Here is a 14,768-nt window from a genome sequence, read left to right on the forward strand (position 1 = left end):
ATCATGCAAAGCATTCAAACCGTTTTAGAGCCACAGTAAAGAACTTCAATTCATTATCCAATTTTTCACTTACAAGTTTATCGTTTAACCTTGTATTAATACACGCTTTAACCTATTAGCATCAACATACTTTCCAATAGTATTCATAAGTCTGTAACAAGCAAATTCCTCATCCTTAGCCACTGGATCCATTTAAACAACCCCTCAATAATTTATAGAAATTATTCTCAAATCCATATTGACCAATTCCTTAGGCCTAAGAGGTGTATTATACACTCTAGAACCTTCCATAGTCCATTTAACCCTTTAGATTTAATTAAAATATGTTTTAAAACAAATCTGGGCATTAAAAACTAAAATCCACGTCGCTGTCCAACTAAACCGGCTGGATTGCCAACTCAGTTGGCTGAGTCCCCAACTCAGTCGGCTGAGTTCGTGCTGACTCGTCTTCTCCGTCTGTTCTCCATCTGTTCAGCCTCTGTAAACCCTAAAACTCCATTGTTAAGGCCTCTAAGCTTCAACCTAAGCCCCATACGTCCATTCTAAGTTATTTTAGGTGTTTTTTTCATGCAAAGATTTAAAACTTATACCATAGTTCATGCATAAAGATCTAAAATAAATAAATCACGTATAAACATATACAAACATGAAAGTCTCTGTTTAATTCCGACTTAGCATGCACAATTATTTCATTTTAGTATTAATTAAACTCCTGGAGTCTAGCTAGGCATGCACAGAACACAGATTAAAGGGAAAGAGAAAGATAGAACTTACCTTTGAGTTTCAGATTTGAAACTCTAAACCACAGTTTCTGAATGCTCCGTTAATGTCACTACAGTTCCACCTCTGTTGCCCTTGATTTCTCCTACGAGCAACCTCTCCTTCCTCCTCCTATCTCAGTACGCTCTCAAGTTTCACTCCTCATTCTCTCACTCTCTATAATACCTCTATGTTTCTCTCTGTTTCACTGTATAAGTGAATAGGGTGAAAAGGGTTTTGTTTCTAACCCTAAACCAACGTAATATACATATATATAGGTTTAGATATTAAACCCTAATCCATATATAACTCGGCCCATAGGTAAACCTAGGTGATAAACAATGACAGCTGTCTATGAAAAGCTATATAACAGTCACGTTAAAAACTAAATTCATGTAACTAAATCCAGTCATTTAACACAATTAATTTAAAACAATTAAAGCATTAAATCCAACAAAATTAATTCAATTAAAATAATTAAATTAAAACAATTGAGACAACTAATTAAAACAGAATAATTAATTAATTAATTAACTTAAACAATGAAATGCAAATAAAAATAATTACACAAATAATCAAGTAAACTGACACATCCTTCAAATAACAACAAGTAATTCAAACAAATTAAGCAATTAAACAATTAATCATTAAAAATTGCAATTAAATAATTAATGTAATACCCCTAATTTTATAAAGGATAGTCCTGAAATTTCATTGGTGGATCAACCCGTGTCTTGGATCCGAAGAGTATCACATGTACTCCTAGTTTGAAGGGCACTGTTTGGACATATAAAAAGATTTAATCTCATAATGCTGTCCATAGTATAATGTGTTCCATAAATAATTTCGCTCAATATCTTATCCTTTTGAGCTTAATAATTCTTGAGAAACACAAATGTTTGTTTTATATATACGGAGTATGTATTAATGAGTATTTTTTTTTAGTGAATGAATGGGCCTGAATAAGCTAGCAAAATGTCTTTCTAACATTTATTTTATTATTATTTTTTTTGGGGGAGAGAACTATGAATGTATCAGTATATCAGATGCTATTGTCTCCCATGCTATCTCATGATCTACTCCTCTATCAACATGACATCACCGTGTGTGTGGGGCTCAAATTTGAGCAGCCCACGTTCGTATTGTGATAAAACTGTACTTACTACTAGTACTTAGTACTTGCTCCATATTTTGCATTATTACATACTCTATTGTCCTGCATCAATAAATACAGCGGTAATTTGGGTCCCATAACAAGTCATCTAAAGGTTGAATTATTACCACAATTTGGAAACTCAAATGTTCCACCTTTTGCTTTTATAGAAAAGAGAGAGAGAGTGTGTTAAAATGTTGGTGTGGCCATAAATTTTACTATATATATCGTTTTTCAGGATGCAAATTTTAAACTAGACTTTAAGTCACAAGTTCACAACCTCTGGAATCAAAAAAAATTATTTATTAATTATTTTAAAATTTTAACTACCACAATATTGTAGCTCCTTTGACACCAAAGAGATCCTACTAGTAATTGTATTTTCATATTTTTGGTGATTGTATGTTAAAGTTGCCTTGATATCTTGATTAATAGATATATTACATTCCATAATGGTATATGATCTGCTTCTTATCCAGTCCTTTTAAATGGATATATAATTATACATGTATCACTCAATCAACTTGGCAAATCCATTTGGTTCAATCAAATACTGAACAAAAAATGTTACAAAATCGTTTATGCTTAACAATAAATTATTAAGCCCCAAAGGGTGAAGTATTGGGCCAATTTAAAGTGAATAATGAACACATATATAATATTGGACGTGATATACATGCTAAGATCCATCCTTGTGTATGTCTAAACGGAGCCATATTCACACAATCTATATTATGAGGAAAAACTACATACATATATAAAACTATATATATTGATAAATAGTCATATAGGAGTTGAGAGTTCAAGTACCCAATTTATTTCAAGGTTGAGTGTTTCTCTCATATAATTATATGACTAGTGTCAGACCTCTTAAAACACCCTATAACCAACAACCACCAGATACATACAGTCTCCCTGTCCCACATGCACGAGACAGTTATCCAAAAAATTCCTAATATAGTTGTATGACTCCAGTTCTATGTGTTTGAAGAAGATAGTATTGGCATGCCAAATTTTGATGGATTGTCCATTCTTTCACTAAAGGAAGAAAATGACTTGAAATTTGAGTACTTGAATCCTTTCAACTGCTTCTCTAGCTGATGGAGAATTTTGGAAAGTTTCTTATTGTGTAAACAACCATAGTTTATTCTTATATCCTATGTCAGCCCGATATTTTAGCTACCATTACATCAATTAATTAATTAACAGTGACAAATCTGAATTTATGTCGATCAAAAGCTCAATATATTTTATATTCTTTAACATTGAGAAACAAGGATTGAAATGTCAACTGTCAAGTGAGAAGAATTCAAAACAACATCTATAAATAATCAACCCGGGTCTTTAAATAAAAAAGTTAGTTAATTAATCATCACATTCAATGTTCCTAGTACCATGATATCTTGTTGCCCAAGCTCGACTGCAATTTTACTAAAAAAAATTAAGGTCCTCAGTTCTTATCTAGAAGCATTGAAGTTTAAAAGAAGTCCTATTTTTACAGCAAACATTTTCTGAATTGAATATTTTAAATAGTCTAATTAAGATTATGCGACTTTCAAATAAAGCCTATACAGCATACTCACATAAATTTTTTTTTTTTTTCCAGAGCAATTTTACCTCTTCTTTTAGTGAGATCACTACCTACGTGTACATGACCATATTTTTGTTAGTCAATCCTCAAATCATTGTTATATATAAGCTCTTCCAATCGCCTAGTATTCAATCGTGGAGACAAAAAAGTTTAGCAAACAGTCAATTTTGTGTGTGTTTTGTGTATGAATCCATTGCTAGTTAACAAGAGAAACCAAGGAGAGAGTTACATAAAATTGAAGTAGCTTCACATGGCAAGACTGAACTTTCTTTTCTGTCTCCTACTTTCCCTTGCAAGCCTTCTCCTTGGAGTAGGCTGCACCAATCATCTTGGTCACACTGATGATAATTATAGACACGCCACCCTATTCATCTTTGGCGATTCACTCTTTGATGCCGGAAACAACAACTACATCAACACTACCTCCCGAGCCAATTTTAGGCCATATGGTGAAACTTTCTTCAAGCATCCCACGGGGAGATTTTCTGATGGCAGACTCATCCCAGACTTTATTGGTAAGATCATATATTAATTAATACAAACTCAATAATTTTCTTTAATGTAATTAGCTTAGAGTTGGAGGTTCAATTGTTGCAGCTGAGTACGCGAAGCTGCCACTGATTCCACCATATCTACAACCTAGCAATCATCAATATGTTTATGGGACTAACTTTGCGTCTGCTGGAGCTGGTGCTTTGGTTGAAACTTATCCAGGAATGGTATGTATTGTTTTTCATCAAGTCCCTTTACTATACCAACAGACCTTTAAAGCTCAATGAAGGCTGGTCTAAATGATCTTACTCATAGCTAATTTTTTTACTAATTCCCTTTCCTATACCAACGTATATACCTCCAATTAATTCTCAATGAAGGTGGTCTAATTTAAAAAAAAAATTAAAAATGATGCCTCATACCTATTAGACTTTGTGGCCAAAGGGTCATTACCCAATGTGATCCCAGGAGGGTGTTAGGAGAGGAAGAACGGATATAGACCTAATATCTGTTATTTATCGCAAAAGGCGGTTACCTTTAGGATTTGGACTTGCTAACACAAGAAATTATTAGGTAGTCCGGGACCACGTGGTTCCAGCCAATCATGAGATTCCAAGCAACCAAAAAGTTGAATAAAGCGAACACATTTGGTTATCACAATATGTTTTATTTTGTAGTTTGACAGTCATAATTAGCATTTGATCATTGAATATAACTTGAATATATGTTCATCAACAGTTGTTCATAGTATGTTTTCCTGTATTGACACAGAGATATATTATCATTATGTTATTGATTTATTATGATTTCAAATATTTGTTTCTTTGATTGCATAGTTGTCTTTTAATCTGTAGATGATTGACCTTAAAACACAGCTAAGCAATTTTAAGAATGCAGAGAAGCTGTTGAGGATGAAACTAGGTGACACAGAAGCTGATCAACTGTTGTTAAATGCTGTATACTTGTTTAGCATTGGCAACAATGACTACGTGAGCCCTTTCCTGACAAACTCCAGTTTCTATCGTTCATATTCTAAAGGACAATTTTTGGATATGGTGATTGGCAACTTGACGCACGTGATCAAAGTAACTACAAATTTGTATCCAATTTTCATGATCCCTTTTGCTCTGTCGCTACACATGTATATTATATAACAATAGAGTAGTGATGTGGACATTAAACCATTAATTCAAAATATGCATAATGTTGAATATTCTATTTTTTGCAGGAAATATAAAAGAAAGGAGGGAGAAAATTTGGACTTCTTAGATTGGGGCCATTGGGTTGTTTACCAGTGATCAGAGCCCTCAATTATCCAAGAAATGATGGTGACTGCATGGAAGAAATCACAGCCTTAGCTAAGCTACACAACCAGGCACTCTCCAAAACTCTCCATAAACTAGAGCGGCAATTGAAAGGATTTATGTATTCGAATTTCGAGTTCTACACTCCTATTAGTGAAATAATAAACCACCCATCAAAATACGGTATCATTTCTATCTTCTCAACATATGAATATATATGTATATAAAAGCTTATGCCCACTTTTCCTTTATAAAGTATTTATGACCATAGTATACATTTTGTGATTGTGATTTGAAGGTTTCAAGGAAAGTAAAAGTGCATGCTGTGGCAGTGGTCCATACAGGGGAATAGGTAGCTGCGGAGGGAAGAGAGGAGTGAAAGAGTATGAGCTATGTGCGAATGTTCGTGAATATGTGTTCTTTGATTCTGGTCATCCCACTGAAACAGTAAATCAGAAAATCGCAAAGCTAATGTGGAGTGGAACTACTGATATGGCATGGCCGTACAATTTGAAGACTCTGTTTGAACATAAACAAACTTAATCTAATAATTTGTTCATCTAATTATGTTTCTCAGAGAAAAAAAAAAAATTCAAACAAGTTTGTGGATCAATATTTCTATCCTTTTGGGGTCAATATTTGTTAGCTTTGAAAATTCTATGTTGTTGAGTCATTGGCTCTGTCAGTTTAATCTTATCATATGGTATTCAATGCGTGGACGAAAACTGTAGCTACCTTTCAACAAAGAAAAGTACAGCTAATTGATTAAAAGTCATCACAGTGTTTACATGTGTTTGTAATGTGAATCCATTGTGAACAGTTTTTAATGGACATATTTGTGCTTCGATTCTACTATAAGTACTAGTAATTAACCAAGAGAGAAAGTAGCACAAAATTGAAGTAGCTAGCTTCACATGGCAACATTGAGCTTTTTTTGCTGCCTCCTACTGCCATTTGCAAGCCTTCTCCTTCAAGTAGGCTGCACAGATGATAATTATAAACACGCCGCCCTCTTCATCTTTGGTGATTCACTCTATGATGCCGGAAACAGTAACTACATCAACACTACCACTGGTTTCCAGGCGAATTTTAGGCCGTATGGTGAATCCTTCTTCAAATATCCCACTGGGAGATTTTCTGATGGCCGTCTTATCCCAGACTTTATTGGTAAGATCATTTAATACAACTACCAAAATTTTTATTAGAAATTAATTATATTAATGATAGTTAGCTTAGAGTTGGAGTTTTAATTGTTGCAGCTGAGTATGCCAAGCTGCCACTGATTCCTCCGTATCTACAACCAAACAATCATTATTTTGTTTATGGGGCAAACTTTGCATCTTCGGGAGCTGGTGCTTTGGCTGAAATTTATCCAGGATATGTATGTAATGTTATTCATTATACCCCTTTTTTTATTTCTTTTTTTATTTTTACCAATTACGGACCTCTAAAGATCAATGAAGGTGCTCTAAATTATCTTTACTCTGTTCACTAATTATATAAACTTCTATTCTGTAATAAAATAAAAATGACGCCTCATAAGTCATATCTATTAGGTCATTATTCAATATGGTCTCAATTTAATTGAAGGTGTTAGCAGAGGAGGACTAGATATATATATATATATACATATATATTTCTTATTAATGGCAAAAGATTGCTGCTCTTAAGGTTTAAACCCACTTTCTTATGGTCGACGCCCTCATCTTTGACCATAGTACCAAGAAAATGGCACATATTTTCCACAATTACATGGGGTTTTATTCTAGGAAAATTATAGGTAAATTGAGAAAAGTAGGTGTTTCAAAATAGAGTAATACTATTGTGAGAGTGCTTTTGCAAAAAGTTTAAAGAGTCCGTGCTTATAAACCACAAAATTCTTACTTTTAGGAATTGGGAGAGAGAATTAATTAAGGAAACAAGTCAAGCTTTTTTTCTCTCTCCTCTCCACGTCCTCTCTTTCATCTCTCGGTTAACCCTCAACCAATTTGCTTATTTCTCTCTTAGTTTGAACACATAAATTTTTTTAGATGAGGCTATTCTAAAGCTCAAAAACATGAAAAAAAAAAAATAATAATAATAATTCAAAATATAATTAAACAACACGTAAAATTTTTGTGATGAGGTTATTCCAAAGCTCAAAAAAAAAAAATTTCAAATAGAATGAAACAGTGTCACAAACATGATAGATGAAGTCTAACTTACAAGAACCTAGTCTGTTAGCAATGAGGAAGGATGGAACGCAAGTGGAGAGACTATTTGATCAAAAAACAAAGGGTCAACTATGAGAGAGAAAGAGACAGATTCTTAGAGGATTAATCAAGAGAGAGAAAGAGACAGATTTGTTGAGGGTGTTAATCAAGAGAGAGAAAGAGAGAACGTGGAGAGAAGAGAAAGAAAAAAGCTTGATTCGTTTCTTTAATTGCGAAGGATTCTCTCTTAATTAATTGTTTCTCCCAAATCCTTAAAAATAAGAATTTTGTGGCTAATAAGCACGAGTGCGAGTTATCTGCCTACTCTTTAAAATATCTAAAATTTATCTGCCTCTTGATATTTCAAGTAGGACCCATGTGGGTCCCATATAAAATCTTCACACGGTGGAGATATTTTAATTCTTTCAAATGAGTTAATTTCCTGTGCTGAAATATCTTTGTCCTTTACTCTATAGTTTGGCAGCCCTGATTAGAATTTGATCCTTTAATATAACTCGAATATATGTTCATCCAAAAAGTTGCTCTTTTAGCATAACTTCTCTGTTTTACTTTTCATATTTTTAATCTTGTACTGATAAATAGATATATATAGTATCATCAAGTTAATGATTTATTATGATTTAAAATATTTTTTGATTGCATAGTTGTGTTGTTGTGTTGTGTAGGTGATTGACCTTAACACACAGCTAAGCAATTTTAAGAAAGTAGAGAAGCTGTGGAGGATGAAACTAGGTGACACAGAAGCTGAGCAGATGTTGTTAAATGCTGTATACATGTTTGCATTTGGTGCCAATGACTATATCAATTACCCTTTTCTGAACTCTTCATATTCTGAAGAAGAATATGTGGATCTGGTGGTTGGCAACTTGACACAAGTGTTCAAAGTAACTACATAAATTTATACACAATTTTCACAATCCTTCACTTCTATATATATATATATACACACATACCTTTGGGTGTAATGATTTATACTTGTGAATATTGTTTTTTATAGGAAATATATAAGAAAGGAGGGAGGAAATTTGGAATTTATAGCTTGGGGAGTTACGAAAATGTACCAGGTATTAGGATACTCACTTGTCCAACCAATGTTGTTGACTGCAAAGAAGTAATCGCAGAGTTAGTAAAGCAACACAACAAGGCACTTTCCAAAACTCTCCACAAGCTAGAGAAGAAGTTGAAAGGATTTATGTATTCAAATTTCATGGGATCTATTGGTTTTGGTGAAATCATAGACAACCCAACAAAATATGGTATCATTTCTATCTTCTTAATTAACATATATATGGTAGATAAAAAGCTTTTCCCCAAAATTTTCTCTATGAAGTATTTATGAGCATATTTTGTGATTGTGATGTGAAGGTTTCAAGGTAGGGAATAGTGCATGCTGTGGCAGTGGTCTATACAGGGGAATAAATAGCTGTGGAGGGAAGAGAGGAGTAGAAGAGTATGAGTTGTGTGAGAATCCTAGTGAATATGTGTTCTTTGACTCTGATCATCCCACTGAAGCAGCAAATCAGCATGTTGCCAAGCTTATGTGGAGTGGAAATACTGATGTGGCAATGCCTTACAATGTGAAGGCTCTATTTCAACATACACAAGGGTAATCTAGTACTAATATATATGTTCACTCAATAATTTGGCCCCCAATTTATTGTGTTTGTGGACCTATTAAAAAAAAAAAAAAAAAAAAACCTGAGTATAAATAAGTGTGTGGCTCAATATTTCATCCTTCTGGGAGAAAGGCCTCATTTTTTTATTATGTTTCATAAATGTTTTGATGGTTTTTAAATTAATCCTTGTAACTTTTTGTTGAGTAAAATAAGGGATAGTCTAGTGCACGAGGGTCTGAGATGTTGGGGAGGATTATATGTACATAGTCTTACCTTCACATGAAGAGTTTATTTCTTATTTTAAATCCATGACCTCCCAAGTCACAATAAAATAACTTTACCATTGTGCCAAGTCCCATCCTCAATTTTTGCATGAGCAAGGCCCCTCCAATTCCTTTATTTTGAAATGAAACATGGTACTCATCTGTGCATAAGTGGATAAAAAAAGAATTAAAATAATAGCTTGCTTGGGCAATCAATAAATGTTATAGGTTATTCTTGAACACATTGTGTTTACAGTTGAATTTATTTTGAGGCAAATTTAGAGGCATTGGAATAGATCCTTCAGATTGTAAGAACCTCTATTGGCTCCACTCCACATTTGATCTGCCATCATCTTGTAAACCCTTTCAGTGAGATGGTAAGAGTCCCAAAACACATAATCATTTGGATTCTCACACAGTTGAAATTCCTTCACTAACCTTTTTCCTCCACAGCTGAATGTACCCCTGAAGGGCCCTGTTCCACAGCATGCTGTTTTGCCTTCCTTGAAACCTTTACAATGCACAACACTTCCCATCATTCAGCATTTGAAACTTTAGCAATTGAAAGTAGAGAGAGTTAAAGACAAATAAACATCATTACAGTCTAGAGTTTGTTGACATCATCAAATGATCTTTGGCCACCTAACCAGTGAACATTGTGGATAGTCTGGTTTTGGTCCATCCCATAATTGGTTGGGAGGATCATGCCCATGCCTTATCACATAATGGAGGGGAGGGTGTTGATCAGATCAAGGTGGTGTACTATGTACTTAAAGGCAGGTTTTGGAGGTCCAGTGTACACGCAATCCCTAAAAAGTATACATTTTTCATAGTATGTGAGAGTCCCAACAAGGTCTTGTCAAAATTTAATCAATTTAATTATATACTCATGGATCAAATCTTAGCCCACTAGTGAGATATATATATATTTTCTTTCTAAATACTTCAACACACCTACAAATGCCTGCTAAGGGACTGAACACTTCACATGAGGGAACGAGAATGTGAGGGTTCGGCCAATAACATTTAAAGCTATTCTCATTTTTTTTTTTCAATCCAAATTTTGTTTGAGCTTGAATGCATCTAATTGATATAAAGCTAAATTGAGAATTGTTGAAGATAAATATATATATATATGTGTGTGTACCATATTTGGAGGGATGGTTTATTCTTTGCCTCAGATTACTGTTGAAGTCGTAAAGTGAATGTTTGAAACCCTGCAACTGATTCTTCAAGTCTGATAAGAAATAGGAGAGTGCTTTATTATGCAACTTTGCCAGGGTTGAAGCAGCTTCTAGGCAGCCTCCATTACTTTGTGGTTTAATTATTCGAAGTCCTGGAAAACAACCCAAGGGCCCCAAATTCAGAAACCCAAATTTTCTGCCACCTCGATCATATACCTCCTGCCAAGTTATTAGTACTTCAAAATCATTGAAGGTGATAGACAATGGTAAAATGTCTTAAACAATGTAATAAGGGTAAATTACATTGACTTTCTATAAGGTTTAAGCAAATTACACCAGTAAGCTATTTAACATTGATTACTTTTTGACCTTTTCTAATTTCATGTCAGAGCCGGAAAGAGACTTTGGGAGTGAAAAGGAAGTATCATTGAGCACACGCATCAAATATTAGGAGAGATTAAACTAACAAATGTTAAATAGTGTATTGTGTATAATTTGTCCAAATCTTAAGAGAGATCACTGTAGTTTACTCATGTAATAATGAGTTTGGAATATCTCCTCAAAAATTACTACTACTTTTTTTGTGTGTGTTTCAATAAATGATTGAAGTAAAATTTGAAAGGACAGCATTCCAACGGACAGAACATAACCTACTGACCTACTGTTTCACTGGAAATGATTTAGATCCCCCTATTTCATTCACCTTAAAGTCTATATGGTAAAAAAAGGGAGAGATCCTCACCACATATATACTAAAATACAAATATCTCAAAGATTTGGGGTTTGGGGGTTATCCATAACATGTGGTTATCCGATCACATACAACAGTATAACACCTAAAACTCTTAAGATGAGTTCTAGTTGGAGAAGTGTTTGGAGAGAGAGAGAGAAGGGTGGAAGTGTTTAGAGAGAGAGAGTACTTACTTTGATTGCAGTAGTCAAGTTGCCAATGACCATTTCTACATATTGGGATTTAGTATAGGAGTGAAACATGGTGGAATTGGTTAGGAAAAGACTGATGTAGTCATTGGTGCCAATGCTAAACAAGTAGATAGCTCTTGATAAGGTTTTATTGGCCTCAACATACCCCAATTCTTGTCTCAATTGACCCTCAACCTTCTTGTAGTAACTCAGCTGTGTTTTCAGATTAATTACCTGAAAATTTAATTAATATACAACTAAGTAGTCTGCACTGATCGATCAAACTAAGGCATTGGAATAGGTAAACCATAATAAAGGGGAAAAGAAAAAAAAAAGAAAAAAAGAATGAAAAATTAAAGAAAGAAATGAAAAGGAAGTCCACTATAGTGATTAATTGTTTCTCCACTATGTTTCACACATAATAATAGTCAAAATACAAGAAATTAAAGAAGAACATTATCATTTTCTTTTGTTTTCCTTCATAATTGATCCTATCCATACCTTTTCTTTTCCTCCTTATAGGCTGCATTATTTTTTCAACTACTAAAAAACAAAGGAAAAAAAGAAACAAAATGAGTTTGGATAGTATCTAGGAAACAAGAACAAATATATATGGTGTGGACGTGTCGGAAAGAAGAAGACATGAATATAGTTTTTGGAGCTGGCTTGATGTTAGACCAATCAAGTCTCCATATTTGGTGATATGATATAGGGGACCACGCCCAATATATACTTGCATCCAACCCTATAATAAAAAGTAAAAAGTAGATTGGGGGTTGAGCCCTAACTTAAATTATTACCATTCCTATTTGGATTTTGCCTAACAAACAACCCCTTTTCTTCAGTTGACTTATAGAAATGTGATTCCCGGGGTTTTTGCAAAAGGTCCTACCTTTTTATCATTGGTAGTAGTATGAGTTGCGATTGCGGGTATAACAGGGTTAGACAAAATTAGTATAAATTGACGAATTGCATATTAAATTTGAAAAAGAGTCGAAAGATATGACGAACCATACTTTTAATACCCATAAACTTTGTGTTAGTAGTTTATTTCTCAAGCTATACAGACTTTCAACTCACTTTTTTTCCTAAATACTACAATAATTTGTAGACCTTCCTATAGAAATTTAAAGTTCCCAAATTTATTTATTTATTTATTTTGCATATTAGGAGATTGAAAATCAAATTTCCCACTAGTTCCTTTGTGTTTAATTTGGATGTAATTCGGGATATTTTTGAAAAAAGTGTACTGATACACGGTCTGAATTTAGCGTTATCATTTTCCTTCTGAAAAATTTTCTTCATTGAAATAGCTTCAAAGTTAGGGTTGCTCCACTAATCTTTGCTTTGTGAGATGTGATTCACAACTACTAACATCAAACTTTTTGTTAGGAAAGAAGTAACTTTCTTGAAAGACATGCACTCATCTGTTTTTTTTACCTAACTAGTTACAAAAATGCCCTGTTACCAAAAGTCAACTTTCTTTTGCAAAATGTGAAAAATAATTTACATACCGCTCCTTGAAAAGTCTCAACCAATGCCCCAGCTCCAGCAGATGCAAAGTTAACTCCGGCATTATACCGGCGAACCCCCGGCTGTAGGAAGGGTGGAATCAATGGCAGCTCAGCTTGTTTGGCTGCCAAGAAAATACACAAACTACTCTAGTAAAACGAAGAGATAGCTAATTTTTAACCATAATGGATGGTGATGATGGCATAAGGGATGTCAATACTAATCTTACCGATGAAGTCCGATATCAAGCGGCCATCGGAGAACCGTCCGGTGGGGAACTTGAAGTAGGTTTCTCCATAAGGCCAGAAGTTTGCTTGGTCAAGAGTTGAGGTGTTGATGTAGTTGTTGTTGCCGGGGTCGAAGAAAGAGTCGCCGAATATGAAGAAAGCGGTGAGCTTTCCGGGCTTCTGGGATTGGCTCAGGCAAGATGGTGGGATGAAAAGCATGTAGAGGATCAAGATAGAGGAATTGGTGCTTAGTCTTGCCATGAGTGACTTCTTTTCTTCACCACTTTCTCATTTACCAGGATGAGCTGTTTATAATATGTTATGATTTATACCATACGTAACGGTAAAAAAAAAATTAAACAAATAAATCCCGCTAAGTGTTAGGTATATCTCTATAATCTCGATTAAGGAAGATCATAATGATTAATAGCTTTTAATATATTCCCTTCATCCCACACTGGTTGTTCATATTTAATTTTAGAAGTTTTTACGTTGATATGAAATTAATGAATTGTTTCATTTTAAAATTATAAATTTATTCTTTTATATTTAAATATGTGTACTGTCGAGTTGAAAATTTTTTAATTTTAAAAAATAATAATAAAAAGATAATATTTATTTTGTTTGACTTTTTAAATGAGATAATAAATCTGGGAGATTCCAAAAAGGAAAACTATATTACTAATATAAAACAGATGAGTATATAATATGGTGGTAAAAAAAAATGATATGTGGACCAATCAATTATTTTATGCAAGTGGGGACTATTATGATAACACTGACATATAAACAGTTTAAATTGTGTAAGTGTTGAATTACCAACAATGAATCTAGTGACACAAATATTTGAATTTATTTATTTATTTATTTATTTTTTTATCACATGCCCAATGCTTTTCCATCTAAATTTAAGAGAATTACTTTCCCAAAAACCAAAAAAAAAAAAGAAAAAGAAAAAGAAAAAAAAAGAGGGAATTATTGAAGAGATGTCCACACGGTTTCTTACAATTTGAAATGAAGTGGTCAAAGCTTGCAACTAGATGTGGAAAAGTCAAAGCAAACTTTGATGAAATTGATTATAAAAAAAAAAATTGGCACAAGATTCATCATCGTTTGGACTAATTTGGGGTAAAAGAGTACTCAGCTTCAAATTTTGGAATCATTCCTCGTGCATGCTGTAATATTTAACTAATTCAGTGACAAAATACAACATGTGAAGCCAGTTGGAGTTTTGGGACAACCGGAGCAACTTTATCGTTTGGACAACGAATTATTGAGCAAGTTAATTTTATATTCTTTGGTGTGTTACTTATGAAAAGTAATAATTTTGAAGGGGATATGTGAAAAATGCATTGTCTATTTAAAAAATTACAAACTTGACCTTTGAAGTTTTGAATATTAAAATATTAAATTTTAAACTCAAATGACATATATAGAAAGATGTAAAATATATTATTTGAAAAAGGAAAATGCACTATTATTTTGGAACAGACAAAAAAAGAAAGTAAGACACTTTTTTGATAAGAAAGAAAT

General features: G+C 33.4%; 2 protein-coding genes and 1 pseudogene across 2 annotated transcripts; 2 read left to right on the forward strand and 1 right to left on the reverse strand.

The window, feature by feature from the left end:
• The first annotated feature begins 3,753 nt into the window (after positions 1-3,753).
• LOC132285510 (GDSL esterase/lipase 1-like) lies at positions 3,754-6,014 on the forward strand (annotated as a pseudogene).
• A 59-nt stretch (positions 6,015-6,073) lies between these two features.
• On the forward strand, positions 6,074-9,209 carry LOC132285509 (GDSL esterase/lipase 1-like). The gene is made up of 5 exons (XM_059787700.1): positions 6,074-6,466; positions 6,559-6,680; positions 8,178-8,396; positions 8,510-8,768; positions 8,878-9,209. The coding sequence occupies exons 1-5, from the start codon at positions 6,214-6,216 to the stop codon at positions 9,120-9,122; spliced, it is 1,098 nt and encodes a 365-aa protein (XP_059643683.1). The 5' UTR covers positions 6,074-6,213; the 3' UTR covers positions 9,123-9,209.
• Positions 9,210-9,550: 341 nt separating this feature from the next.
• Positions 9,551-13,535, reverse strand: LOC132285508 (GDSL esterase/lipase 5-like). Its single transcript, XM_059787699.1, has 5 exons — positions 13,238-13,535; positions 13,011-13,132; positions 11,500-11,730; positions 10,539-10,794; positions 9,551-9,902 (listed from the first exon to the last, which is right to left on the reverse strand). The coding sequence occupies exons 1-5, from the start codon at positions 13,494-13,496 to the stop codon at positions 9,670-9,672; spliced, it is 1,101 nt and encodes a 366-aa protein (XP_059643682.1). The 5' UTR covers positions 13,497-13,535; the 3' UTR covers positions 9,551-9,669.
• Positions 13,536-14,768: the final 1,233 nt, after the last annotated feature.

This window comes from Cornus florida, unplaced genomic scaffold (assembly GCF_030987335.1).
Source record: "Cornus florida cultivar Cherokee Brave unplaced genomic scaffold, ASM3098733v1 CherokeeBrave_3.0.0_Hap2_Chr11, whole genome shotgun sequence".
Classification (NCBI taxonomy): Eukaryota; Viridiplantae; Streptophyta; class Magnoliopsida; order Cornales; family Cornaceae; genus Cornus; species Cornus florida.

What these genes read in the sequence shown, in the direction of transcription:
- LOC132285508 (XM_059787699.1), bottom strand. Translation starts at nt 13,496, where the DNA reads ATGGCAAGACTAAGCACCAATTCCTCTATCTTGATCCTCTACATGCTT. An exon ending in CTTGATATCGGACTTCATCG is followed by an intron (nt 13,133 to 13,237) that starts GTAAGATTAGTA and finishes TTTTCTTGGCAG; the next exon opens with CCAAACAAGCTGAGCTGCCA. An exon ending in TTGAGACTTTTCAAGGAGCG is followed by an intron (nt 11,731 to 13,010) that starts GTATGTAAATTA and finishes TTAAATTTTCAG; the next exon opens with GTAATTAATCTGAAAACACA.
- LOC132285509 (XM_059787700.1), top strand. Translation starts at nt 6,214, where the DNA reads ATGGCAACATTGAGCTTTTTTTGCTGCCTCCTACTGCCATTTGCAAGC. An exon ending in TCTTATCCCAGACTTTATTG is followed by an intron (nt 6,467 to 6,558) that starts GTAAGATCATTT and finishes TAATTGTTGCAG; the next exon opens with CTGAGTATGCCAAGCTGCCA. An exon ending in ACTTGACACAAGTGTTCAAA is followed by an intron (nt 8,397 to 8,509) that starts GTAACTACATAA and finishes TGTTTTTTATAG; the next exon opens with GAAATATATAAGAAAGGAGG.